General features: G+C 43.7%; 1 protein-coding gene across 2 annotated transcripts; it reads right to left on the bottom strand.

Moving 5' to 3' along the window:
- Nucleotides 1-139: 139 nt before the first annotated feature.
- Nucleotides 140-19888, bottom strand: CA6 (carbonic anhydrase 6). 2 transcript variants are annotated; one of them, XM_030018224.2, is made up of 11 exons: nucleotides 19771-19880; nucleotides 19568-19601; nucleotides 11777-11869; nucleotides 9479-9661; nucleotides 5433-5581; nucleotides 4928-5023; nucleotides 4293-4359; nucleotides 3541-3698; nucleotides 2230-2353; nucleotides 1601-1699; nucleotides 140-1112 (listed from the first exon to the last, which is right to left on the bottom strand). In XM_030018224.2, exons 1-11 carry the CDS (start codon nucleotides 19849-19851, stop codon nucleotides 499-501), a joined length of 1698 nt encoding a protein of 565 aa, XP_029874084.1. In that variant the 5' UTR covers nucleotides 19852-19880; the 3' UTR covers nucleotides 140-498. The 2 variants fall into 2 exon arrangements, with proteins under 2 accessions (XP_029874084.1, XP_029874085.1); XM_030018225.1 differs by lacking the exon at nucleotides 19568-19601 and having other exon boundaries at nucleotides 19771-19888.
- Between the last annotated feature and the right edge of the window lie 494 nt (nucleotides 19889-20382).

Genomic DNA, 20382 nt, shown 5'->3' with positions numbered 1-20382 from the left:
CAGAGGGGCCTCACTCTGTCCTGCAAGGGCTTTATGTGCCCTTTCCTATGTGATATGTCTGCTGGGGAAGGGGTGGTGATTTGACGGTGAGAAATAGGAAGGACGCATGCAGGGAAGATGGTGAGAAACTGAGACTGGGTGAAGGATGTGAGAGAGATTTTATTTGAGAAAGTGGCTCCTTTGACCAAAGAGGACAGTTCTTTGGCACATAGGAAGATCTGTGTATGGGGAGCTAAATCAAACTCCTGGGAGGGATGTGACAATGCAAGGTAGTGGACTGTGCCAAGTTCTGCTCTGTTCTTTGCCTCTATCCCACTGATGGATGTTTGGTCTCTTGTTAAAAGGACGTGGAACACTAGCAGGTGCATAGCGAGCCTATACAAAGCAGGAGGAGAAACAAGCAAATAATCTAAGTTTTTCTCAGTTTCCCCAGCAAGCAGTTTGGATTTTTCTGCCTTAAAAAAAGAAAAAAAACAAAAAAGAAAAAAAAAGTTGGGGTCACTGACAGCTGCTGTCAGATTCCAGAACCACCCCACCCAAGAGGGTCATGGAGGTTTCTCCCCATGCTATGATATCTCCCTTCAGTTGCCCTGGTTTGCACAGTGCGAGTGCCCGAACATCTGCAGGACTGAGAACTTGGCTCCACAGGTTCACGTGAGTCATCCAGCCTGCAAAACCATTGGAGAACGTCCCAAGAAGAGTGTCTCTGTCTTTCCCAAGGACAAGCGTTCCTCCAGCCTGGGTCACATACCCCTTCTGGATACTCTTTGCTTTACCAGCTGCTCCGTTGAGCCATAAATTTGCCATTCCAGACTCGGAGGCCCATGCCATGCAGTAGTGCAGCCAATCTTGTTCCTTGTGGTACAGGGGGAAGCTGATGAAATGGCCTCCTATCCCCAATCCCACATCTGTGCCCACGGTTATCACTATCTCGTTATCCCTCTCCTGTGTGGAGTAGGAAAGAACAGTCTGACTGCCAGCATGCTGGGCTTTTGTCCAGAAACATAAGGTGAAGGCTTGGAAAGACATATCATGGAGGGGATGAACGTTCACAAAACTCTCAATGTTTTCCACAGGGAAGTAGAAAGCTGGAAATGTGCTGGATTTAATACCTGAAATAACAAAAAAGCCAGCTGTTACATTTCCTGCTGTGCTTGTGAATCAGCCCAAAACCTGAAGAATATACCCATAGGACCTGGCAGGGCTGGGGCAGTCTTAGCTGTCTTGAGCCGCAGTTACTGGCGTGTGTTGTACCAACAGGGAAGGGGCTTGAAATGATGAAAAGTTTAGCCCCCTCACCCAGCTGTTTGGGAAAATAACTTTTTTCCCTTCTTCTTTTCTCATCTTGTGTAAAGTAGAGATGATGATTGTTTATCCTAGGGGAACTGTGAGCTTAAATTCCTCACTGTTTGTAATAATGTGCATACATGTTGCAGGAGAAAGCTGCAGTTGCTGTAGGAGTATCTAGATTAGGGCAAGCTTTAATGATGCTGTAGCTGAAGAATTTCCATCAGCAGGCCTCGATATGGGACAAAATTCTACCTGCACATATCAGTACCAAACCCCTTAATGATTTAGGCCACAGATGTGCGTTTCTTACCTATGTGGCTCACTCCATTCAGCAACTCTCTCTTCATGTCTTGGAGCTGCATCTGGATTTGTTCCAGTCTGAGGTTGAATTCTTCTGCATGGCATTGTTCTAGAGTAATCAGACAGCTGAATTTACAGAAGGCCAGGACCTGCACATGGTAGATTTTTTTTTTCTCCTTTCTAGTTAGTAGAAGGTTTGGGGAAAACCTTTGTTTTAAAATGCAGCGTCTCACCTCCATATGGTGCCTGGCTAATCAGCCTTGCCAGAACTGTTTCTACAATGGTTAGTGTACCTCACCCATATGGATGCAGACACATCTGAACCTAGTATTCTTGTGTAGTGCCACGTAGTACCACTTATCTTGGGAGACCTGTGTGACACCGTTGCAGTCAAAACAAAGCGCTGGCACACAACCTGCAACCACCACTGCACCATTAGAAGCAAGATGTATTGGCAGCAGGCAGAGAGGCATGTGGGCCATCTCCACCTGCTCTGCAGGGACACTGCTACACTGCTACTCCCGGGAAAGGTGATCTCCAACATGCCTAGCTTAAGTGATTTGCAACTTAACTCCTTCCACGTAGGTTTCTTGACCCTCCCCAGGGAAAGCCTGAGTCCTGCCTGCTGACTCCCTTTACCTTGGGTGAGTTTGGCTTTGAAGGAGGACTCCACCACCCGCCCGTTGAGGGGCTGAGCATGCCGGTAGTCGTTGCGGAGTGTCCTGTTTTGCCAGTCCAGCAAGGTGTTCTCTAGGAGGCTGATCTGTGAGCAACACAGGCTTATTACGGAGGGCAGTGGGAACAACAGTTTTGCCTAGAATTGCAGTGCAGATTTTGCAGCTCAGGATTAAACCCAGCAATATGTTATAGAGGAACCCACAGGGTGTCTTGCTGATTATTAGCAGGGGAAAGGAATAGAACATGAGGGCTTTTATCAGCTAATTCATGATAAAGATATTTTGCCTGAAGGAAGTTTTTAACACCTGCCTGATGGTATGCATGGATGGAGATTTTGCTGCTATTCTGTAGCATACTGTTTTCTCACAAGTGCCTACTAGCCTTCCCCCTGCCAAAAAGAGTATTTCTCTTTCAAATGAGAACCCACTGTGATCCTCCACTACTGTAGTCTCCACTTTATGATGTTGTTGTTCTAGAAGAAAAAGTTTCTGATGCTTCTTTTTCATTAAGAAAGATGAACCACTCTGTAAGACTTAACAGTAAGCTTATTTTAGTTGTGTTTACTTTTTTCCCCCTGCTAAAGCCTTTGTCCTGACAAGGCAGACAGAGAGAAGAGAAGGGGATCCTGCCATGTGATGGTATTCAACTGCTGAGACAAGTGGGGTTACTGCCCAGTGCTCCTGTGCACTCAACAAAGACCTCTGTAATGCTTCTGCTGGAGCCTGGATAACCCTCTCCTGTCACACAGCCAAAACTCACAGCAGGCCACTCCTGAAATGATCCAATCTAGCTGCACAATGTAAGTGTAGACAAGAAAAAACCTGAAATACGCTTTTAAAAATATGCCAATTATTCTGTAATTATTTTAAAGTTATGAATGGCTCTTCTATGTTTTGGGGGGCCTGGTTTTGGATTCTCTTGCAGTAATTTTTGCCTTGTTGATTCTGACTGGTCTTTTCCTTTTTATAGTGCCTCAGTATGGTTGAGCTTAACTGAGCAGAGAACTTTGTTATTGCTCACCAGACCTCAGGTAAACTGCTGCTATACAGAAACTAACCCTTGCTGTGATAGAGCGTCACAGTGTCATTACAGCCACCTGTAATTCCAGTTGCTCAGGAGTCTGTCCCAAAAGCCCTATATGAGAAATGCCCTATTAGCTCCTCTGTCAGGCTGTTCTCAAAATCACTGGAGGACAGAAAAGGAAACTTGTGTAGAAAGTTGAAGCGTGGAGGAAAGAGAAGTTGCTCTGTCTGGTGAACAGTTATCACTCACCTGCGTGTGTGATAGGACAATCGGAGAATGAAAGATGGTCCAGATCACACTCTCGAAGCAAGGTGGGGTTGTTAGTGAGCCCTGGTACCTGTAGAAGTGCGAGAGGTTTTCTGGCAGCATGGCTTGGACATCCAGAGAAATGAGCTTTGTTGATTGACCTCAAAAGAAAACAGAGAGGCAATATTAACAATTAATGGGGAGCAAAGAGAAAGGCGAGAGTGGTGTTAAAGCTGGGATTGGCAAATCACTTTGTCCAGAGCACTGGTATATTAGACCTTTGGCAGAACTGGATGAAGATGGAGGGTAACGAATGGTTCTTTCAGTGCATCTCCAGTTTGTCATTCAGAGATACCTGGGGTCCTGGAGGTGGTGGGCAACTGCACCTCGGTGCTTTGCCACTAGCTGTTAGTCCTCGCGGGAAGCGGAGTGTATTGTATTAGTGCAGCAGAGCACCTGCTGTCTGGGTGTACAGACTGCAGGACTGTAGGAAGTTATCAGATGGTGCCGCAGTGTGTTGCGTAGACCTACCAGGAGTATGTTTATTGCGACCTTGAGCATCTTCCACACCACCCTGCTGTGTGGGCTGCTGTTTGAGGTACTTGGGCAGGGATGGTGTGAAGTTGTGCATGGCTGAGGATGCTTGGCCGCATAATTGCAAGCAAAACAGCAGCAAAATGTCTGTCCCCAGACCCAGTACGTAAGTACAGGCTTTGAGAATATCAAGTATGTAGAAAGGCATTCCCAGGTCTTACCTGCAAACCTGATTTTTGCCAGTTTGGAAATGAATTCACTGTAGTAGGTATTCTCGAAGTGCCCATCCTAAACACAGCATAGAAACTTGAACAAAAGGTTAGTGACCTGCCTGTCCTTCTATACTACTAATCAGCTTGGGGCACTAATTGATGAGTTGGGAGATAAAGAGAACAAATACTATCGCAGATCTCTTGGTAGGCTGGACAATCCTAGGCATGATAAGGTATGTACACATAGATCTCAGATAGAATAGTGAACTGTAAGGATCCTTTTTCACCACTTCTCAATGCACACAAAATCAAGTGTTCCCATTTGCAAATCAGAGCAAAGCCTTGAGGTACAGCAGGGAAAACCCAGCTGCCACACCTGATAATCCCTCTGTACTTCTTATGGGACAAATTTTTCTGGGGCTCCCAAGTTTTACTGGCTGGTATTGTGTGAACCCCAGATGACATAAGGGAAGAACAGTCCTGCTATGGCATAGCTTCCTCAAACTGGTGGCAGACATCATCTCTTAGGATAAATGTGCAAACCTAGTACAGGCTGCTTGTGTCTGGACCTGCTCAGACTGCGATTGTAGGACAAACAGTGATCACAGACTGGCTTTGCTCAGCAACCTGGGCATCAAACCTACCACATACAAGAAGGCAAGCACAGCCAATCCATTTGGTTTGTCTTTGGCTTCTTCAAAGCTTGAGTAGTCAGCTGAGTTGTAATGGACAATGTGCAGCTGTCAGAAGAGAGAAGGGGTCATTTAGGAAGAAGTGATAAATGGCTTCCTCGGTGCTTTAAAGGACCAAATACAGACTGAAGGGAGAGTCAGCATCCCACCTCCTGCTGCTTGTGCCTCACAGCACAGCCAAATAGACCTTTAGTTTAATAGTTTTGTGATGAATGTGGAAGAACAACCCCTTCTTTGAAAGACATTAGTGCTATTGCAACGGCTTTTCTTAGTCTTTTGTGCCAGCACCATCAGGCTCAGCCCTTGCATTGCACCAACCACCTGCACTTACGGGAGCCCTGTTTCTCCCACTTGTCTCTGCCTTGCTTCCTGCAGGCTTTGTGTGCTGCAGCCTCCCATTTTCCAACTGCCACACTTGCAACGCACCCTCCCTCCACACCGCTCCATTCACAAGTACCTCTGCAAAGTATCTCATCCCGTCTATGGTGTGTTCAGAGCCGCTGGTCTCCAGGTCCAGGCCACCCCAGTGCAGATGCATCTGTACAGCTGTGTAGAGGCCTGGGAGCCCTCCGGAGATGTGCATGGTGGGTGGCAAATCAATCTGAACTGAAAAACAGGATTGGAGACAGCAGTGGGTGCAGCCATGCCCGTTCCTGTAGCTACGCTTACAGTGCCTAGTGCTGTCTGCCAATAACACCCTCTTTGAAATAAGCTGGCACAGTCATGTTCAGGGAACTAACTCCAGTATGCAAGGAAAAGCACTTAAAGCTAGGTGTGCTTAAAATCCTTCCTGACCTTAGGTTTCTGCACCACAAAGACCATACCGGGCACAAAGATGACTGGGCACTAGCTGTGTCTGCAGACTTCTTTTCCATCTGAGCAGCTCTGGGTTTTTCCTTAGGCAGTAATAAGGGTGTTTTCAGGCTAATCTCTTGCACAGTACATCACATCTTGCAAGGCTGTGCACAGATTTGTTAACTACTTTATTTCTGAGGAAGAAAAGGGGGATAGAAATCAACAAAGTGACTGGCCTCATCTAACCTGTCATCATAATTTCCAGTGTTCTGGACCCTGCATCTTCTAGGAACAGGCATACTGGGCCAGAGCCCTGTAAGTTTGAAAAAGCTGTGTTAATGATTGAAGGATTTGCAGAGACAAATCTCTTTGCTTCTCCTTGCCAAGGAGTATTCACAAAGAGACTATGAAACATTTCTGCTAATGTACTGCCACAAATCACATATTATGTTAATAAATACACTAAATCTAGGAGTGAAAATAGAGAATTGGCTCATCCTAATGAGAACCCGGAGCATGTTATAAAAAATAGCAACTATCCTTGCAAAAGGTATCGCAGTATATGATTCATTAGTCATAGTTTGGGTTTATGAGAAGTTTCTTTTGTTTGTAAGCTGTTTACAGACAGACAAGATGAAAACATGTTTCCTTGTAACATCCCTAAGAGTCTAGAGTGGGGGAAAAAAACTATCTACCTTTTCACATAAGATCCCTGCTGACTGCCTTTCATAATTAGGGTTATTTACCTCAAGTACCTCACTGTGGTTTCTGCTTTCTGCAAACACAGCCGGAGAATTATGTTCTGAGTTTATTGGAAGCTTAAGTCTTCTGTAAAATATTTTATGCAAATACTTTGCTGAAAGCATGAAGGTGGGTAACAGCCCAGTTTGCTTCTACTTTTCACCAGCGTAAAGTGTGTGTGGAAAGCGTGACTGCTCTGAGCTGGAAGTGCCTTACTCCTGCTTAGCTCTAGTTTTGACAGGCAGTGAAAAATTGGCTGGGATTATGCAGTGTGAATCTGACTGTAACTGTGCCTTTCTCTAGCATTTCTGCTCTGCAATTTGGACTCTTGTCCATTACTGCCTTACCGATTACAGCACACGCAGCAAGCCTATTTTCCCGTCTCTGGCCTCTGAGGTGGTTGAGTTCAATGAAGGCCACATTTGAGGTCCCAGTTCTAAAACGAATCTGCTACTGGAGGAAGCATGCACATCCTGCATGGATGACATTTTAATCATCCAGAGCTGTGCATGTCCTTGCTACCTGCTAGAGGACCAATCCTGTTTAAAAAAAAAAAAAAAACCAAACAAAAAAACGAAGTCCAAATGCCAAATACAAAAGGCTTCATTAACCTAAGGTTATCTGTGTGAGTGTGTCTGCACACAGACATTCTGCACTACTGCAAATAGGCTTTCTCAGGTGGGATTTAGCCTGGTAATTATACAACTAGAGAGAAAGTGTAGCTGGTTTCTTAGGTGAGACACTTGGTTTTCAGATCCTGAGAGCCTGTAAGGAGAGTCCTGTTGATAAATCCATCTCCTGTCCCTTTCAGATCAGCTGAATGCTTTCTGCTGTGGCCCAGTGGAATATTTTCCTTGACAGATATTGCTACCCTGTCCCATCTCACTGAAGCCAGTAGGAAAACCTAGCCTGACTTCACAGGAGCTGTGAATAAGGACAGTCATTTGCCTTTGTTCTTTACTAAAATGCCCTGCATCAGAAAATCATTGTTTTGATGTTAACAAAAGAATAGGAAAATAGACACGTGTGGTCAGATCTGAAAGCTAAACCTGCAGAAAGTAATTTGTAGGCAGTCAGAGCAGCAGTGTTGACATGAGAGCTTCTAACTGCATGTTGAGCTTGTGTGGGCAACAAACAGGAGTTATGATTTTCAGAAATAAAATCACAACAGTCTTTCTCTGAAGGCAGTATGTCTCTCATCACTTCATTTCCTTGCTCTCACACCATATTTCTCTCTCATCCTCTGTTACAGAGAGGAAGAAAGGACTGTTGTGCAGGATTAAAGAGCTACCAGCTTTACGTTCCAAACACCTTCCCCAAAATACTCATTCCCTCTCCACTGCAGCTATTAGAAAATTGTCTCATTGCTCATCTGTAGTCCAAAAGCATTATCCCAACAGTACCAGCTGATTAATTATTTAGACAATGAACTACAGACTGCAGCAGGGGAATCCAGGACCTCCTAAATGATAAGCCTTGCCTTGAGACCGTGTGGCCCAAAGCAAGGCTTTTAACCCATGCTGTGCTTCAGCTTGCCTTCCTGAGACCTGAAATACCAGTCCTCTGACTATAAGGGAGGGATTCTCCTCAGTGTTGTACATTGTATGAACTATATCTAACCAAACCTTGGATGCAAACTTGCTACTGAACTATCGTTCTCCATTCCTATCACTTCTAGTTTTTATTATTGCACAGGGGAAAAAAGATGCATTTTCTGAATGCAGAGAAGAGTCAGTATGCCCCAAATACTACTCCTTACTATTGTCCTGCAGTCTTGTAGTTCACTGAAAGAAAGGGTCAATCTATAATGTTCTAGCTGCCTTTCATCCCTTTTTAATGTCTAAGAGAGAAAATATCTTGCAGATATATAACTGCCTTTTTTTCCTCTGGTTTATATATGTTTCTGGAAAGCTTTCATGTGTGATTGGGGAAAACACCAAAACTAGGAGAGCAGAATGAGGTGAGATAGCAAAGTAAGGTGAGTTTAAAAAAAAAGGGGGGGGGGAGGCTTTGTCTGTGGATAGCACTTCAATCAGCTAAAATTAATAATCTGTTTCTGCACTGTCATGAGCTTGACATACTCCCAGGACATCTGCTCAGCCAAGGAAGACAAAACTGCCTACTGCTACAGCAAAGTTTGCTCATTCCATCGCATTTCAACCTAGTGTGACTTGCTGGCCACAAAAGATTTGTGATCATGTTCTAGCTACGGCAGAGTGTTGAGATGAACACACAGGAGCTGTTCCCATATCCTGCATGTGCTGGGAAAATACATACCTGAACTCATAAAGTCTCCTTTATATCCCAAACACAATGTAATAAGTGCATGCTACACTGCCTGGTGGAAGCCTCCAGAGGATGCACTACAGCCTACTTCATAGCTTAAAAGCAGAAAGCTGTCAGGTTCAGGTATCTCTTCCATCAGTTGTCTCAGCAAGAAGGTATGTTCTTTCTCCCACTGAATGCACTGCAGTACTCAACCCGGTATGATGCACAGAAAGCTGAACTCAGCAGTACAGGACACTAACAAAGAGGTGTGGATAAAAAGGGTTGGGTTTTCAGGACAGCCCTACTATTAAAGACATCTGCATTTCAAAAATGTAAGGCCTTTGCTTTGCTGCTGCTCACCTGTTCCCTGCACTCTTGGCTGCCAGCATCACCGACTGTCATGGAAGCAGTGCATGGGAGGGCCCTGGGTGCTGCATGTGCGGTGATCCATGCATGTACGGAGCCATGGCTCAGGGGGCAAAATGCGGCTGGAGCAGACAGGCAGCACTTGCTTCCTTGTGCCTTAGCGCTTCTCTTGCTGACAAAAAGGTGACTGACAGCTCGAGCTGTTGCAGGACCAAATAAACTGCTTGAGCTCTATGCCCTGATTTCTGTTTCAGGCTGCTGCTTTGTCAGCAATGACTTCTTGACCAGCTCCTCTTTTTAGGTAGGTAACGAGAAGGATCCCCCCAGTCTTACCAGAGTGACCGTTGTTGGTCATTGTGAAATCCCCCTGCAAAGGCCCGTCATAACCACTCAGCTCCAGCTGCAGCAACTGGGGGTTGTACCTCACTTTTTTCCTCTGGATGTCAATTGGAGATTGGTGTTTGCCAGCACAGTCTGCAAAGTGCTTTCCCCAGTGCTCTTCATCCAGCTCTCCTTCTGTGTGGAGGAGAAACAAACCAGGTTATTAGGCCATGGTGAGAACTGCCGTTAGCTCAGGAGTCGGAAAACTCTCCTCATTTGCCAGCAGGGCATGTCAATCTAGTTATTATAACACTAGGACTTGCAGCAATAAAAGGTTCTCTGCCTTCCCTAGAGTGAAAATGTATGTTATTCTGTCTGCAGGACAACTGTGCTGCAAAATAAGAAACCTGCATTGCAGTAATAGCTTACTGATCACTGGAGATTGAACCTCCACCAAAAGAGAAGCAGTGTTCATATAGAAATGGGGATTTAAATGTGTCTCAACTGCCAAAGTTGTGGAATCGGGTTCTCAACTGATGTGAGAGTGAATAGGACCAGGGCAATAGGTGGGAAGTCTCTGCTTAGCAAATTTGCTGCCAGTTCCTGATCCTATTTTTAACTAGGGAGAGAACTAACAAAAGAAGAATAGGAATGAAATGGTTTAAATAAATGGAACCTTTTATTATATATTTTCTGGGATAGGAGTGGTCTGGGGTGGCTTTGATGTCCTGGGTGTGTTTTTATTAACAAAACCCACCCCTTTCCTCAGCACAGTGCTATGCCTCTTCCTGGTGCCCTCTTTTTATACACAACAAATAATGAGAAAGTGATTCATTGCTTTTGTGAGATATATCCTTGTGTGGAATAGGACCTGGGCATCCCAATTTCTGGATTTGGTTGATTGCTCTGAGCTTTTGATGCCCTTCCAGCCCCCAGGCCTAAAAGACCCTAAAGGTCACGCTAAGTGTTAATACCAGCTCCTTTTCCTGCTCAGTGTCACTAGCTCAGACACAAACCTTTGACATGGGACTAAGAACTAAAGGCCCTAGCTTCACCTGCACATGCTCATCATTTCTGCAAGTATTTAATACTAAAAATCTCTTGTGGTCACCTTCGGAGGAAGCAAATGTGTAAGAGACCTGGCATGCTGGATGCTAGCCTTTCTCCAATGGCTTTAAGCCTCTTAGTCCTAATTTGAATCTTTCCTGCAGAGGTCTGGGTGCTGCTGAAACTCTTAACAAATGCTTGAACCTTTCAAGGCTATTTTCCCTCTCCATATTGCTATATTTAGGACTTTAAGGATAAGTAGGAATTTTGATGCCATCTCTGTCATGGCTGTGACTGACAATCAGTAAGGAAACCTCTTCTTCTTCACCCCAGAACTGCAATATATTGACCAATGTCAGAGTCATGTCTGTCTGAGACAAACAGCTAGAGCTAAGGAGTAATCATCATGTGATTGTTAAACTCACTGACTTCAAATCCTGCAGAGATGGTTTGGAAGGAGACGTGATTGTTGTAAAAAGAAAATAGTTCAGAACTACTTCAACATCTTCCTAATTTTCAAATTATTATAATTACAGCCACACCTAAGGATTTGTTACTATTTGGTAATTCTTTTCTTTTTATTTCATTTAAGTAATGTCAATTTGCAAGTATTTGTTTCCTGACATTGATTAAATATGGGAGGCTTAGGAGATGCAGGCAGCCTGGCCAAAAGAAAATCCAGAGAGAACTTCTGCAAACAGCTTAGTGTCCTAATTGCGATGTTGCATCTAGTCAACAATATCCTTTGTTTTAGCTTGGTTCCCAGCCCAGTGAAGATCATACAAGGACTACCATTTACTTCAATGAGCTCTGCAAACAACCCCCTAAAACAAATGAAAATCAGATAAAATTTCACAGAAAATATAAATACATGAATAAGTACTTCTTAGTGATCTGTACTGCATGGAATATGACAATAAAATAATAAGCAGCCAGTTTTTAAGGCTTTTCCTTCCAGTATCATCCAAAGGGCAGCTTTTATTCTAACACATTGTAAAGATTTCGCCCATTGTCCGAACCTCATTGGTCTGCCAACTCTGACAATGTGTCCTAACCACACAAAGGCATAAAAAGGGGTGACGTTGAAGAGAATCACTTTCAAGACACACAGGCATCAATAAAGTGGAATAAATTAGCTGCTCTCTGGAGATCTTTCACTAACGGAAAAAGAGTCAAGCTGAGTGTTGTTTCTGCAGCACAAAAAGGATGGGAGCGTCTTTTAGCAAGCAGTAGCAATCCCCGAACAGCCTCATTTTTCATTACCTTTGTATGTCCAGTGCAGTAGGTGAGAGCAGCCCAGATGCACCAGGAGCAGCTGGAACAAGACAGCTGTGATCCACATGTCTCTCGCTGTATCTGCAGTCAGAACCAAAGTGGAGAGTTCATTTCTTTAAAAATCCTCAGGAAGTGTAAATACCAATTTACTCCAGGTCTGGCCTTTCCAGCACCCATTCCACCCTTCTCCTCACCCATCCAAAACATTATTGCCATAGAGATATTTTATTTGGACAGTCAACTTTAAACGCTAAAGGCACTTCATTGATTCTCTGAACCAAGCCGCCTGTGCAAATGGAACAGGTTTCCCCCGATGGACAAAGCTGATGGCCTCGGAGTCACTGTCTGACCCCAGCTGCTGCATGCTCTCTGCCCACTTTTCCTGTCCATTCATTCCTGATGAGCAGGTAGAAGAGCTTCACTGCAAGTATCCTTAAAACAGTGCTTTGTAAGCAAAGATACCTAACAGATCTCAAAACACTGTCCTGAGGTGGCCAACTGTTTCCTTGTTACACAGAGGAAGGAGCCAAGGCAGAAGGCATTTAAGGGGCTGGTTTTTAAAAGTGCTGAGTATTCACAATCTTATTAGAAGTCAAAATTGTAGAGACTTAGCTCCTTTGAAAATCAGACTTCTCAGGCCAGATTTAAAAGTGCTCCACACCCACAAGCCCAGGATTTCAAAGCATGTTGCTTTCAACACCTTCCCTAGTCACTGAAAATCTAGTTTTGAATGTGAGAGAGTTGCAACCTTTGGAAAATTCAGCGCTCTGAAAAACACTTTAGACTGTTGAAAGATACAGGCATGATACAAGATACCGAAACCCTGATGACTTCTTAAAAAACATATGGGAATTCAAATAAAAACTAGCAGGTGTCAATGTCTAAATGCTCTTGTGGACTTCAGTACTGGCTCTGTACATATTCAGCCACTTGATTTCCTTAAAAATGTGTCCCAACCAAATAATTGCCCAAGGTCCAGTAAAAAAAGTCATTCGGCAAACCAGGGAACAGACCATGGATCTTGTGCCTGCCTTTTTGTATCCTGTTTCTAGGCAAAATGTCATTCCCTTTGAAAAGCCTTCTCCCCACCCCTCAAGAATGACACACTACCAACAGCCCTTTCTGCCCAGCACTGCTTCCCAACCCATAAACCCACAATTTAATAACAAAAGGGGAGCAGAAGTCTCCGCAGGAATGGAATTTTCACCTGGTGCTGAGAGGAGCTACAGCTTACACCAAATGCAAATCAACTTTGCAGTTGATTTGGGGTGACAGGCAGCAATATGAAACATTTGGCAAGAAAGCTCACATCAGTGAAATCTCAGCACTTCTGTTTGCAATGTCCCTGCCACTTGTAATAATATTTGCAATTATTATTTTCAGCAATAAGGTACATAATAACAGCAATTCAACCATAAGAGCAGAGGTGGGTTACAGATTTCACGTGAACTCAGGTTTCTAGGATTAGCCTGTGCTGAAGAACAGAAGCAGGTTTTTATTCAAAATCTTATTCTTTGCAAGTGAATTGTTAACATTAAAAGGCCCTTCCTGGTTTGCTGTTTTGTGCGGTGCATATTTAATCTTTGGAAACTGCTGTAATATTGAGCTGATTAACCAAATGTGTATTTTCCCCTGTCTCCCCTGAAGAAGTCATTTATTCTGACAGTTGCACTGAACTGTGTAAGGACTAAACTAATCAAACATGCCCTGCAATGCAGTTCATAATCCTTGTGTATCCAGTTGGGTAAATAAGCTTTGAAATTAGCTGAGGGAGAAATTTTGGGGGTTTATACCTGTTTATACTCCAGGATTCCACACAGCAGCACATGAGGGTGTGAACAAGAGTCAAGAACAGGAGGTCATCTCTGCACCAAAGCATCCCTCCTGCCACCCTGCCTGTGCATGCCAAGAGTGTTTAAATGGATGTCATTCAGGGACAAGCTGTTTCTCTTGCCTGTGCTTTATCGATCAGCTAGCCCAGTCTGCACAAAGGATTTGAAATAAAGCCCATTTGAGAATGTACTGGTGCCAGGAAACTGGAGATGACAGTGAATTAATTTTTAATGGAGCTTTTGCAACATGCTAAAATTGTGACATTTCACTCGACATCAGCAGGCGCTGTGGGTGCTCAGCACATCCAAAAACCACTTGTCTGTTAGCTCAAGTTAGCTTCCCCCAAATTAGTGGCTACCCTGGAAGACACAGAAATCTGGGGAGAGGACTTACTAAGGGCACTAAGTATGAATTTGTTTTGGAGTTATGACAGAACAATAATTTTAATGAAATTCTTTAAATGTATTTGAATATTAAGCTTCTAACTACAAGCTGAATAGTATGGAAGGAGTCCTTCTCCTGTATAAAGTATTGCACACATCAACCATTGCTTATTGGTTCTTGGAGCTATAGCATTTTTAGCGTATATGGCGTTAAACCTGGCTGTCTTGAGGTTTGTCTTTGTTAGTCATCTGTTTTGCTACCTCAATATAATTGCTAGAGAGAAGTACAGACGTAGTGCCTAGGAACTCCAGGTATCACGGCAGGACCGTGCTTGAAGTAAACTGGTGTTTTACAAGTGAAGAAGATTGTAGGTCTAACAGGACTCATCTCTGCACCCAAATTTAGCCAGTGGGAAAATCTAATGTTGGGTATCTCAGCCATGAATATTCTTGGCATGATTTCTTCACAAAGGCAGGCTACTTTCACACAGATGCAGTTACATAGACTTCAGCGTCCCCCCTCCCGCCTCGACTACAGTAGGAAATAAGCCTTTTATCCCACATCATTGGCTTCCACGCACTTCACTTTTATCTCTACAGTTTTCCCTGACTCTCTGCCATCTTTTAAATCCTGCTTCTCCCAGGCTATTCCCTCTGTCCTCGCTGGCCTAAAGCTCAGCTCAAGTCTGACTTTCAGATCCATTCTGAGTATTGGTAGCCACATTAAAACCTTGACATAGCATTGAAGTAGCTGGCTCAATATCTCAGTGCTCCTTTGACCCAGAACTTGAAAGGGTTAACTCCTTTCCCTCTGAATCAGCGGGAATTTCATCAGGGGTTGCAGTAATAGCTCCATCACTCCCAAGTCCAGCAAACATTTGACCAGGAACAGGCTGTTTGATATGAGATGGACAGATTGCCTTCAATCAGGCTATTTTTGTAAGTGAGTCTAAAACCTCTTCAAACAGAGCTTTCGCTGCTGAAGTCATGCTCGATGAATAAAAGTATTCAGAGCCTACACAAGTTTTATGAAAGACAAAAAGCAGCTAGTGCTGGTAGGCCCAAGTCCATGAGGAAAGCTGGCAATAGCTGTGCGGATTGAAACATGAGATCCTTTTATTCAACAATTCCTGTAATGTTTTTACATCTTCCTTGCAAAACTGGCCCTCGCTTCTTTGAAATTTTGCCCATGCTTTTTTTTTTTTTCCTTTTTGCCCCCTGGCTTTCAACTACATACAGAGATCACAGAAGTCAGAGATAGAAAAGCAGTAGAATACATTTCTCCAGTTCACAGAATCCCTTTAGGCCTCCTTTTTCTTATATAATATTTTGATGTGCTTGGCTAAATTCACCTTCTACCAACATAAATTCACATACATTTGTTGATTCTACTGAAGCTTTGTGATAGAAATGGGCTTTGAGGCAGCCAAAGATAGACACCAGAGGTTTACACCAGTGTTCCTAAAAGCAGGATTTGACCATTCTAAAGCAGAGAGGTTTCCACTGCGAATTCCATTTCACGGTCTAACAGATCTCAGCATTAGCTGCCTGCAGTTCATTGTCAACCTAAATTTTCTTTTGCTTCGTTTCAGCCAATTACTCTTAGTTATAGCTATAGCCCTTGGATTATCTCAAAATACTTTTCACTCTTTAATGTTCCTATCACTTCTGGTGTGGTTATCACCTCACTGCACCACAAGCATGAGCAGCCTTTCACTCACCATTTCCCCAAGGTGGCGAAAAGGACAATGTGATGCTATAAAAGGAAAAGAACATGGCCAAATAATCCCTTTTCATTTTCATTTCCAGGAAATGTAATTACAGTTCTTGTAATGTCTATGTTGGTCTGCTCTACAGACTTTGCTGAAAGTGACTTCATGTTCTGGATCTCTACTTGAGACTTTGAAAAAAACAAAGTGTGAAGGGAGGATTAGGAAAGGGGAGGTCAATCTTCCCTCTGCATTTAGTGTGAGGTACACAGGAACGTAGCCTGAGTGCGAGGATTGAAGGAGTGCTGTCGAGAGCTGGCCTGGGAGAAATTTTTCCATCATACCAGGGCTCTATGCTGTGGACTGGATGGTGGTGGGATAAAGGAGGAATAATTCAGTGACAGGACAGCTTGTCAGCATGTGCAAATACCTGTCCACCTTCTCAGACACTGTGTTATTAGTATTTTATACATATCTGCACCTCCTTCCATAAAAATACTCATTTTGCTCCTGATCTCCCAGCGTAATAACATGCAAAGGAAGCACAGTTGCTGCTCAGTCTCTCTGAAAATCAATATTAGCAGTGCATAAACACAAGAGAAGACCCCAAGGCCCTTAACAAACAAACACTCTTCACAAAACAAAAAATGGCTCTGGAAACATGGCTGTTGCCCACTGCTGGGTAAGCACTTTTCCTTTCTTATTTCAGCTGCATTGTGTGTTGAGCAGCTGTGACATCCAGTGGCCAAACACAATACAGTTGGGTTTGGTACAGAACTCTTCATACATGGTAACAATAACAGAGCCCTTCCATTGCACTTTTCATCTTCAAAGAGCTGTACAAACAGTAATTCATTAACCCCTACACAGCTCAGTGAGGCAGATCAATGTAGTGACACTAAAAGTACACGTGAGGAGGGAAAACCACTCACCAAACTTTCCACAAGCATGGCAAGCAGCTCTCTAGAGTGATGAAGACCCTGCTCTAGGGCCACAGTACAAGACCTTCACCCACCACTGCAGAGAGCAGCTGCTGACAGATAAGGGATCAGAAAGGTGGAGCTCATTCAGCATCCTGAAGAAGAGGCCACACCTGAGGGAAGGGCTGTGCTCTTTTTCCCTAGAGCAAGAGAGCCCATGGTTAGGGACTGGGGAAAGCTATATGAGAAGACAAAGCAGGAGTAGAGCTGGTTTGGAAAAGATGCTTTGTCAGAGGCCTGGCCAGAGGAAAAGGCTTGTGCAGTGATTTTCTGAAGATGTCAGAGGACTTTCTTGATAGATGTAAAAGGTAGGGAAAGGAGCACAAACATGGATTTGCATTAAGAAATACAGTGGTGGAATCAAAGAAATGTGACTGTAACGAGATCCCAGCAGTTAACTGGGATTCCGCTTGTGTCAGGTAAATTGGAAGGTAAAGAAAACAAATCGGTGGAAAAGAGGAGCTGGGTCTCACCCATGGAGCAGGGCATCCCACATTGATGCTAGCAAACACCTATTCCACAAAGAAAGAAAAAAATAGACCAAGAGAAGGGTTTTCACAGGCCCACATTAATGGGGAAGAATAGTGAGTATAAAGTCTTTGACAGAGGTTTAATCACAGCATTTAGTGCGTCTGCTGCGTTCCAGATTTTGCTCAACTCCTTGACTGTGCTTGAGGTATGTGCTGAGAGAGCTAAGCGTGTGGGCCAGTGTGTTTGCTGAGCTGCTTACAGCCTGTGAGAGTTAGTTTTCAGTGAGCGTTACAGGAGCAATTACTCCATATCCCGTAGAGTGTAATATCCAGGAAGACATGTAGAAGTTATGTGTCTAGGTATGACTTTGCCACCTTAAGCTTCCTTTCTAGCCCATGCAGAGAAACAGCCTTGATACAGATGCTGTGTTTTATATGGGTATCTTTGAGATCAATCCAGACATGCCTGTTTCATTTTGATTATAAAAGCAGACTTGCATGACTCAGAGATCCAAACTATGGACAGATGCATCCAGTTTCAGAGACCAGGAAATCAGTCCCTGCTTTCCTCAAGTCATCTGTGCCCCCGTGTTGGGTTGCTCAGACCTGCAGTGGTTTTTTGCTGCAGGCAAGGTCCATGCAGGGACATTCGGCAAGAGCAGAAGCGCCCACAGACCCTCCTGTCCCAGTAGCTCATCGCCACTGTACTCTGCCTGTGCAAGAGAGGGGAAGATGATAGGAGCTAAAAGTGATTCCCATGAGAATGAGGTCGATTTTTAAGGCAGGAAGACAACATGAAGGAAATTTAAATCCTACTGTCTGTGCTGTACCTGTTCTGTGGCAAGAGAATCCTGCTTGATAACTCTTATGCTTTACATAAGCATTACGCATTCATTAAGAAAACAAATGAGTTGTTATTGGTTTACTCATACTGGTTTTTTTCAGCTTTCCTTTCTAAAAAAACCCTAAATACTAAATATAATTTCTTAATGGCTAATTGATTCCTAGCTTGCTTTCCCCTTTATAGCAGAATGTATTTTGAAGTGAGAGGGAAAGACCTGCTCAGCAAGGAGTCTTGAACACCCTGTAAGAGGTAGTGCAAGACTTGCACACTGGCCTCTGTAAAGGGGATTACTTAATGGTTTTGTCATGGTTTGAATGAGCAGCTATGGCCTTTGGATGCACAATTCCTGGCAATTAATATCCAGCTGGTTTAAAAGCTTTCAGCCTCATCTCAAATCATCATATCAGATTATGAGCTGCTGGGAAATGTATTCTTTGGTATTAGCACCCTGATTTGTGTGTTGGTTCACTTCCAAATAACCCTTCACCATCTCATGAAAATGGATGTAGTAGTTTTATATGTAGGTTAGCATTTACGGTAGTTAACAAGTAGTATATATTTTTCCTATTCCAGCCACCTTACCTGCTTTTTTGTTGTTGCCATGGTTGTTGTGCAGTAATGTTTCATTTTAAATAAAACATGTTCAAAGTATTCTGCCTAGTACATGAGTGTCTAACACAGCTCTTGTATACTCATGTAGGCTGATGATTGACCCATGCTACATACTCCTAGCTGCATGCAAACCTGTGTCCATAGAATCACTTCTCAAAAATGGCCAGTTAGTCTAATGTTACCTACATCTTCAGCATCTGTTAAACTCCCTTTAGTACTGAATAAATCCTGAGCGCCTATTTTGTAGAAAGTCAGACAAAATTCTCTGGCCAAGGTCTGTAAGCTCCCTGCCCTGTCCCTGCTGGCTTGCAAACTGGGGGCAGTAATTTCCATAGAAAATTCAAATCCCAAACCTACTGAAGCCAGCTGGAGTTGGAGAAAATCAGAAATCAGACTGTCAGGTGAGAGAGCAGGCTGAGGTCCCCGCAGCCATGCAGGGTTTGTCATTCTCATAGCAGATCCTCACTGACAACTCTTAGTTTAATTTTTGTGCTGTAATTGCGAGTTTTCTATATGGAGACCTTAAAAGATCTAATTCAGTCTAGGTCCTTCCCTTACCCCAGTCATTGTACTGAAGTTACTTTCAGACTGGCTGTTAAATGCAGGAACCGGTAGCTTTTAAATAATTTTCAGGACACTAACCAGTCCATCTCTCAAATCCTGGGAGAAGACAGAATAATTAAGAGAAGCGGTGTAAGTTACAAGCATTAAGAGAGACATCAGGTCTGTCATCTCAAGTCATTTCATCATTCATGTGCCTAAAACCTGTGGTGGTTAATCGCAGAGTTAAGCTGTAAGACAAAAGCATGACAGAAAAGGGGGATGAGAAGAAAGAGAGAAGGATGTGAAGTCAGAGGAGATTTTGAATGCCTGGAAGAAGACATCTTAAATAGTCATTCAATAATTTTAATAGACACCCAAAACCAGCATTAGTCAGACTGCCGTTACCTTTCCAATGAACGTTCCTTAAAAATACCACGATCTGCAGAGTCAATGAAGAGAAGAAATCTGAGTGACAGAGTGCTGACTTCTGCATCCGATCGCTTTCCTCCGGAGATCTTGCCTCAACTGCAGTGACGTAGTAGCGCAGTCAGAAAGCCTCATTCATAAGGCCACTTAGATGCAGGACTGCTTTTAAAAAAGAAACTTACCAAAACATAAACAGGCTGGCACTTGCAGAACTGTCGGATAGAGTAGGTGAGGGTGGTGCATACACAGCGACCCAGACACATGTTCTTCAGGTGTTTTGTGAGGCACTGGGGAGAAAGAGAAGTCCCTGAGTATTCAGGAAGTGCTTTCAAGGTGCTACAAAGGCTCACGCCCTGGAATGCACCCTACACTGCATAATGGTTACTAAGCATATTAATCCACTGGCAAACAAGTCCTGATCTGTGGTGGTTCTGCTCCCTGCCTTGGCATCCTTAGCCGTTTGAAGCAGTGATTTCCCACTCTGCAAAGCTCTGAACTCTCCTGCCCAACCACTTTAAACAGGGAAGGAAAAGGCTGGCCTAGTCAGCTTCTGTGCTCATGAGCATGTTGCAAGCAATCAAAAAAACTAATATATATATTACACTTATTATTTTACTATGGCCTGTAAAACACAAGGAATGACTAGGCCTTGCAATGGAAGGGGATTTTGATCATGAGAACTGTTTTCCATTTCTGGGTGGTGGATGCCTCTAAGCCAGAACTGTGTTGGTGTTTTTTCTCCATCTGCTCCATCAGCATGTTACACCAATGTGTTAGTGTACTTGTGTGGGCTG

This window comes from Aquila chrysaetos, chromosome 6 (assembly GCF_900496995.4).
Source record: "Aquila chrysaetos chrysaetos chromosome 6, bAquChr1.4, whole genome shotgun sequence".
In the NCBI taxonomy this organism is placed as follows: Eukaryota; Metazoa; Chordata; class Aves; order Accipitriformes; family Accipitridae; genus Aquila; species Aquila chrysaetos.
The sequence above is the reverse complement of the archived record's forward strand: the minus strand, read 5'-3'. Positions and strand labels throughout refer to the sequence as shown.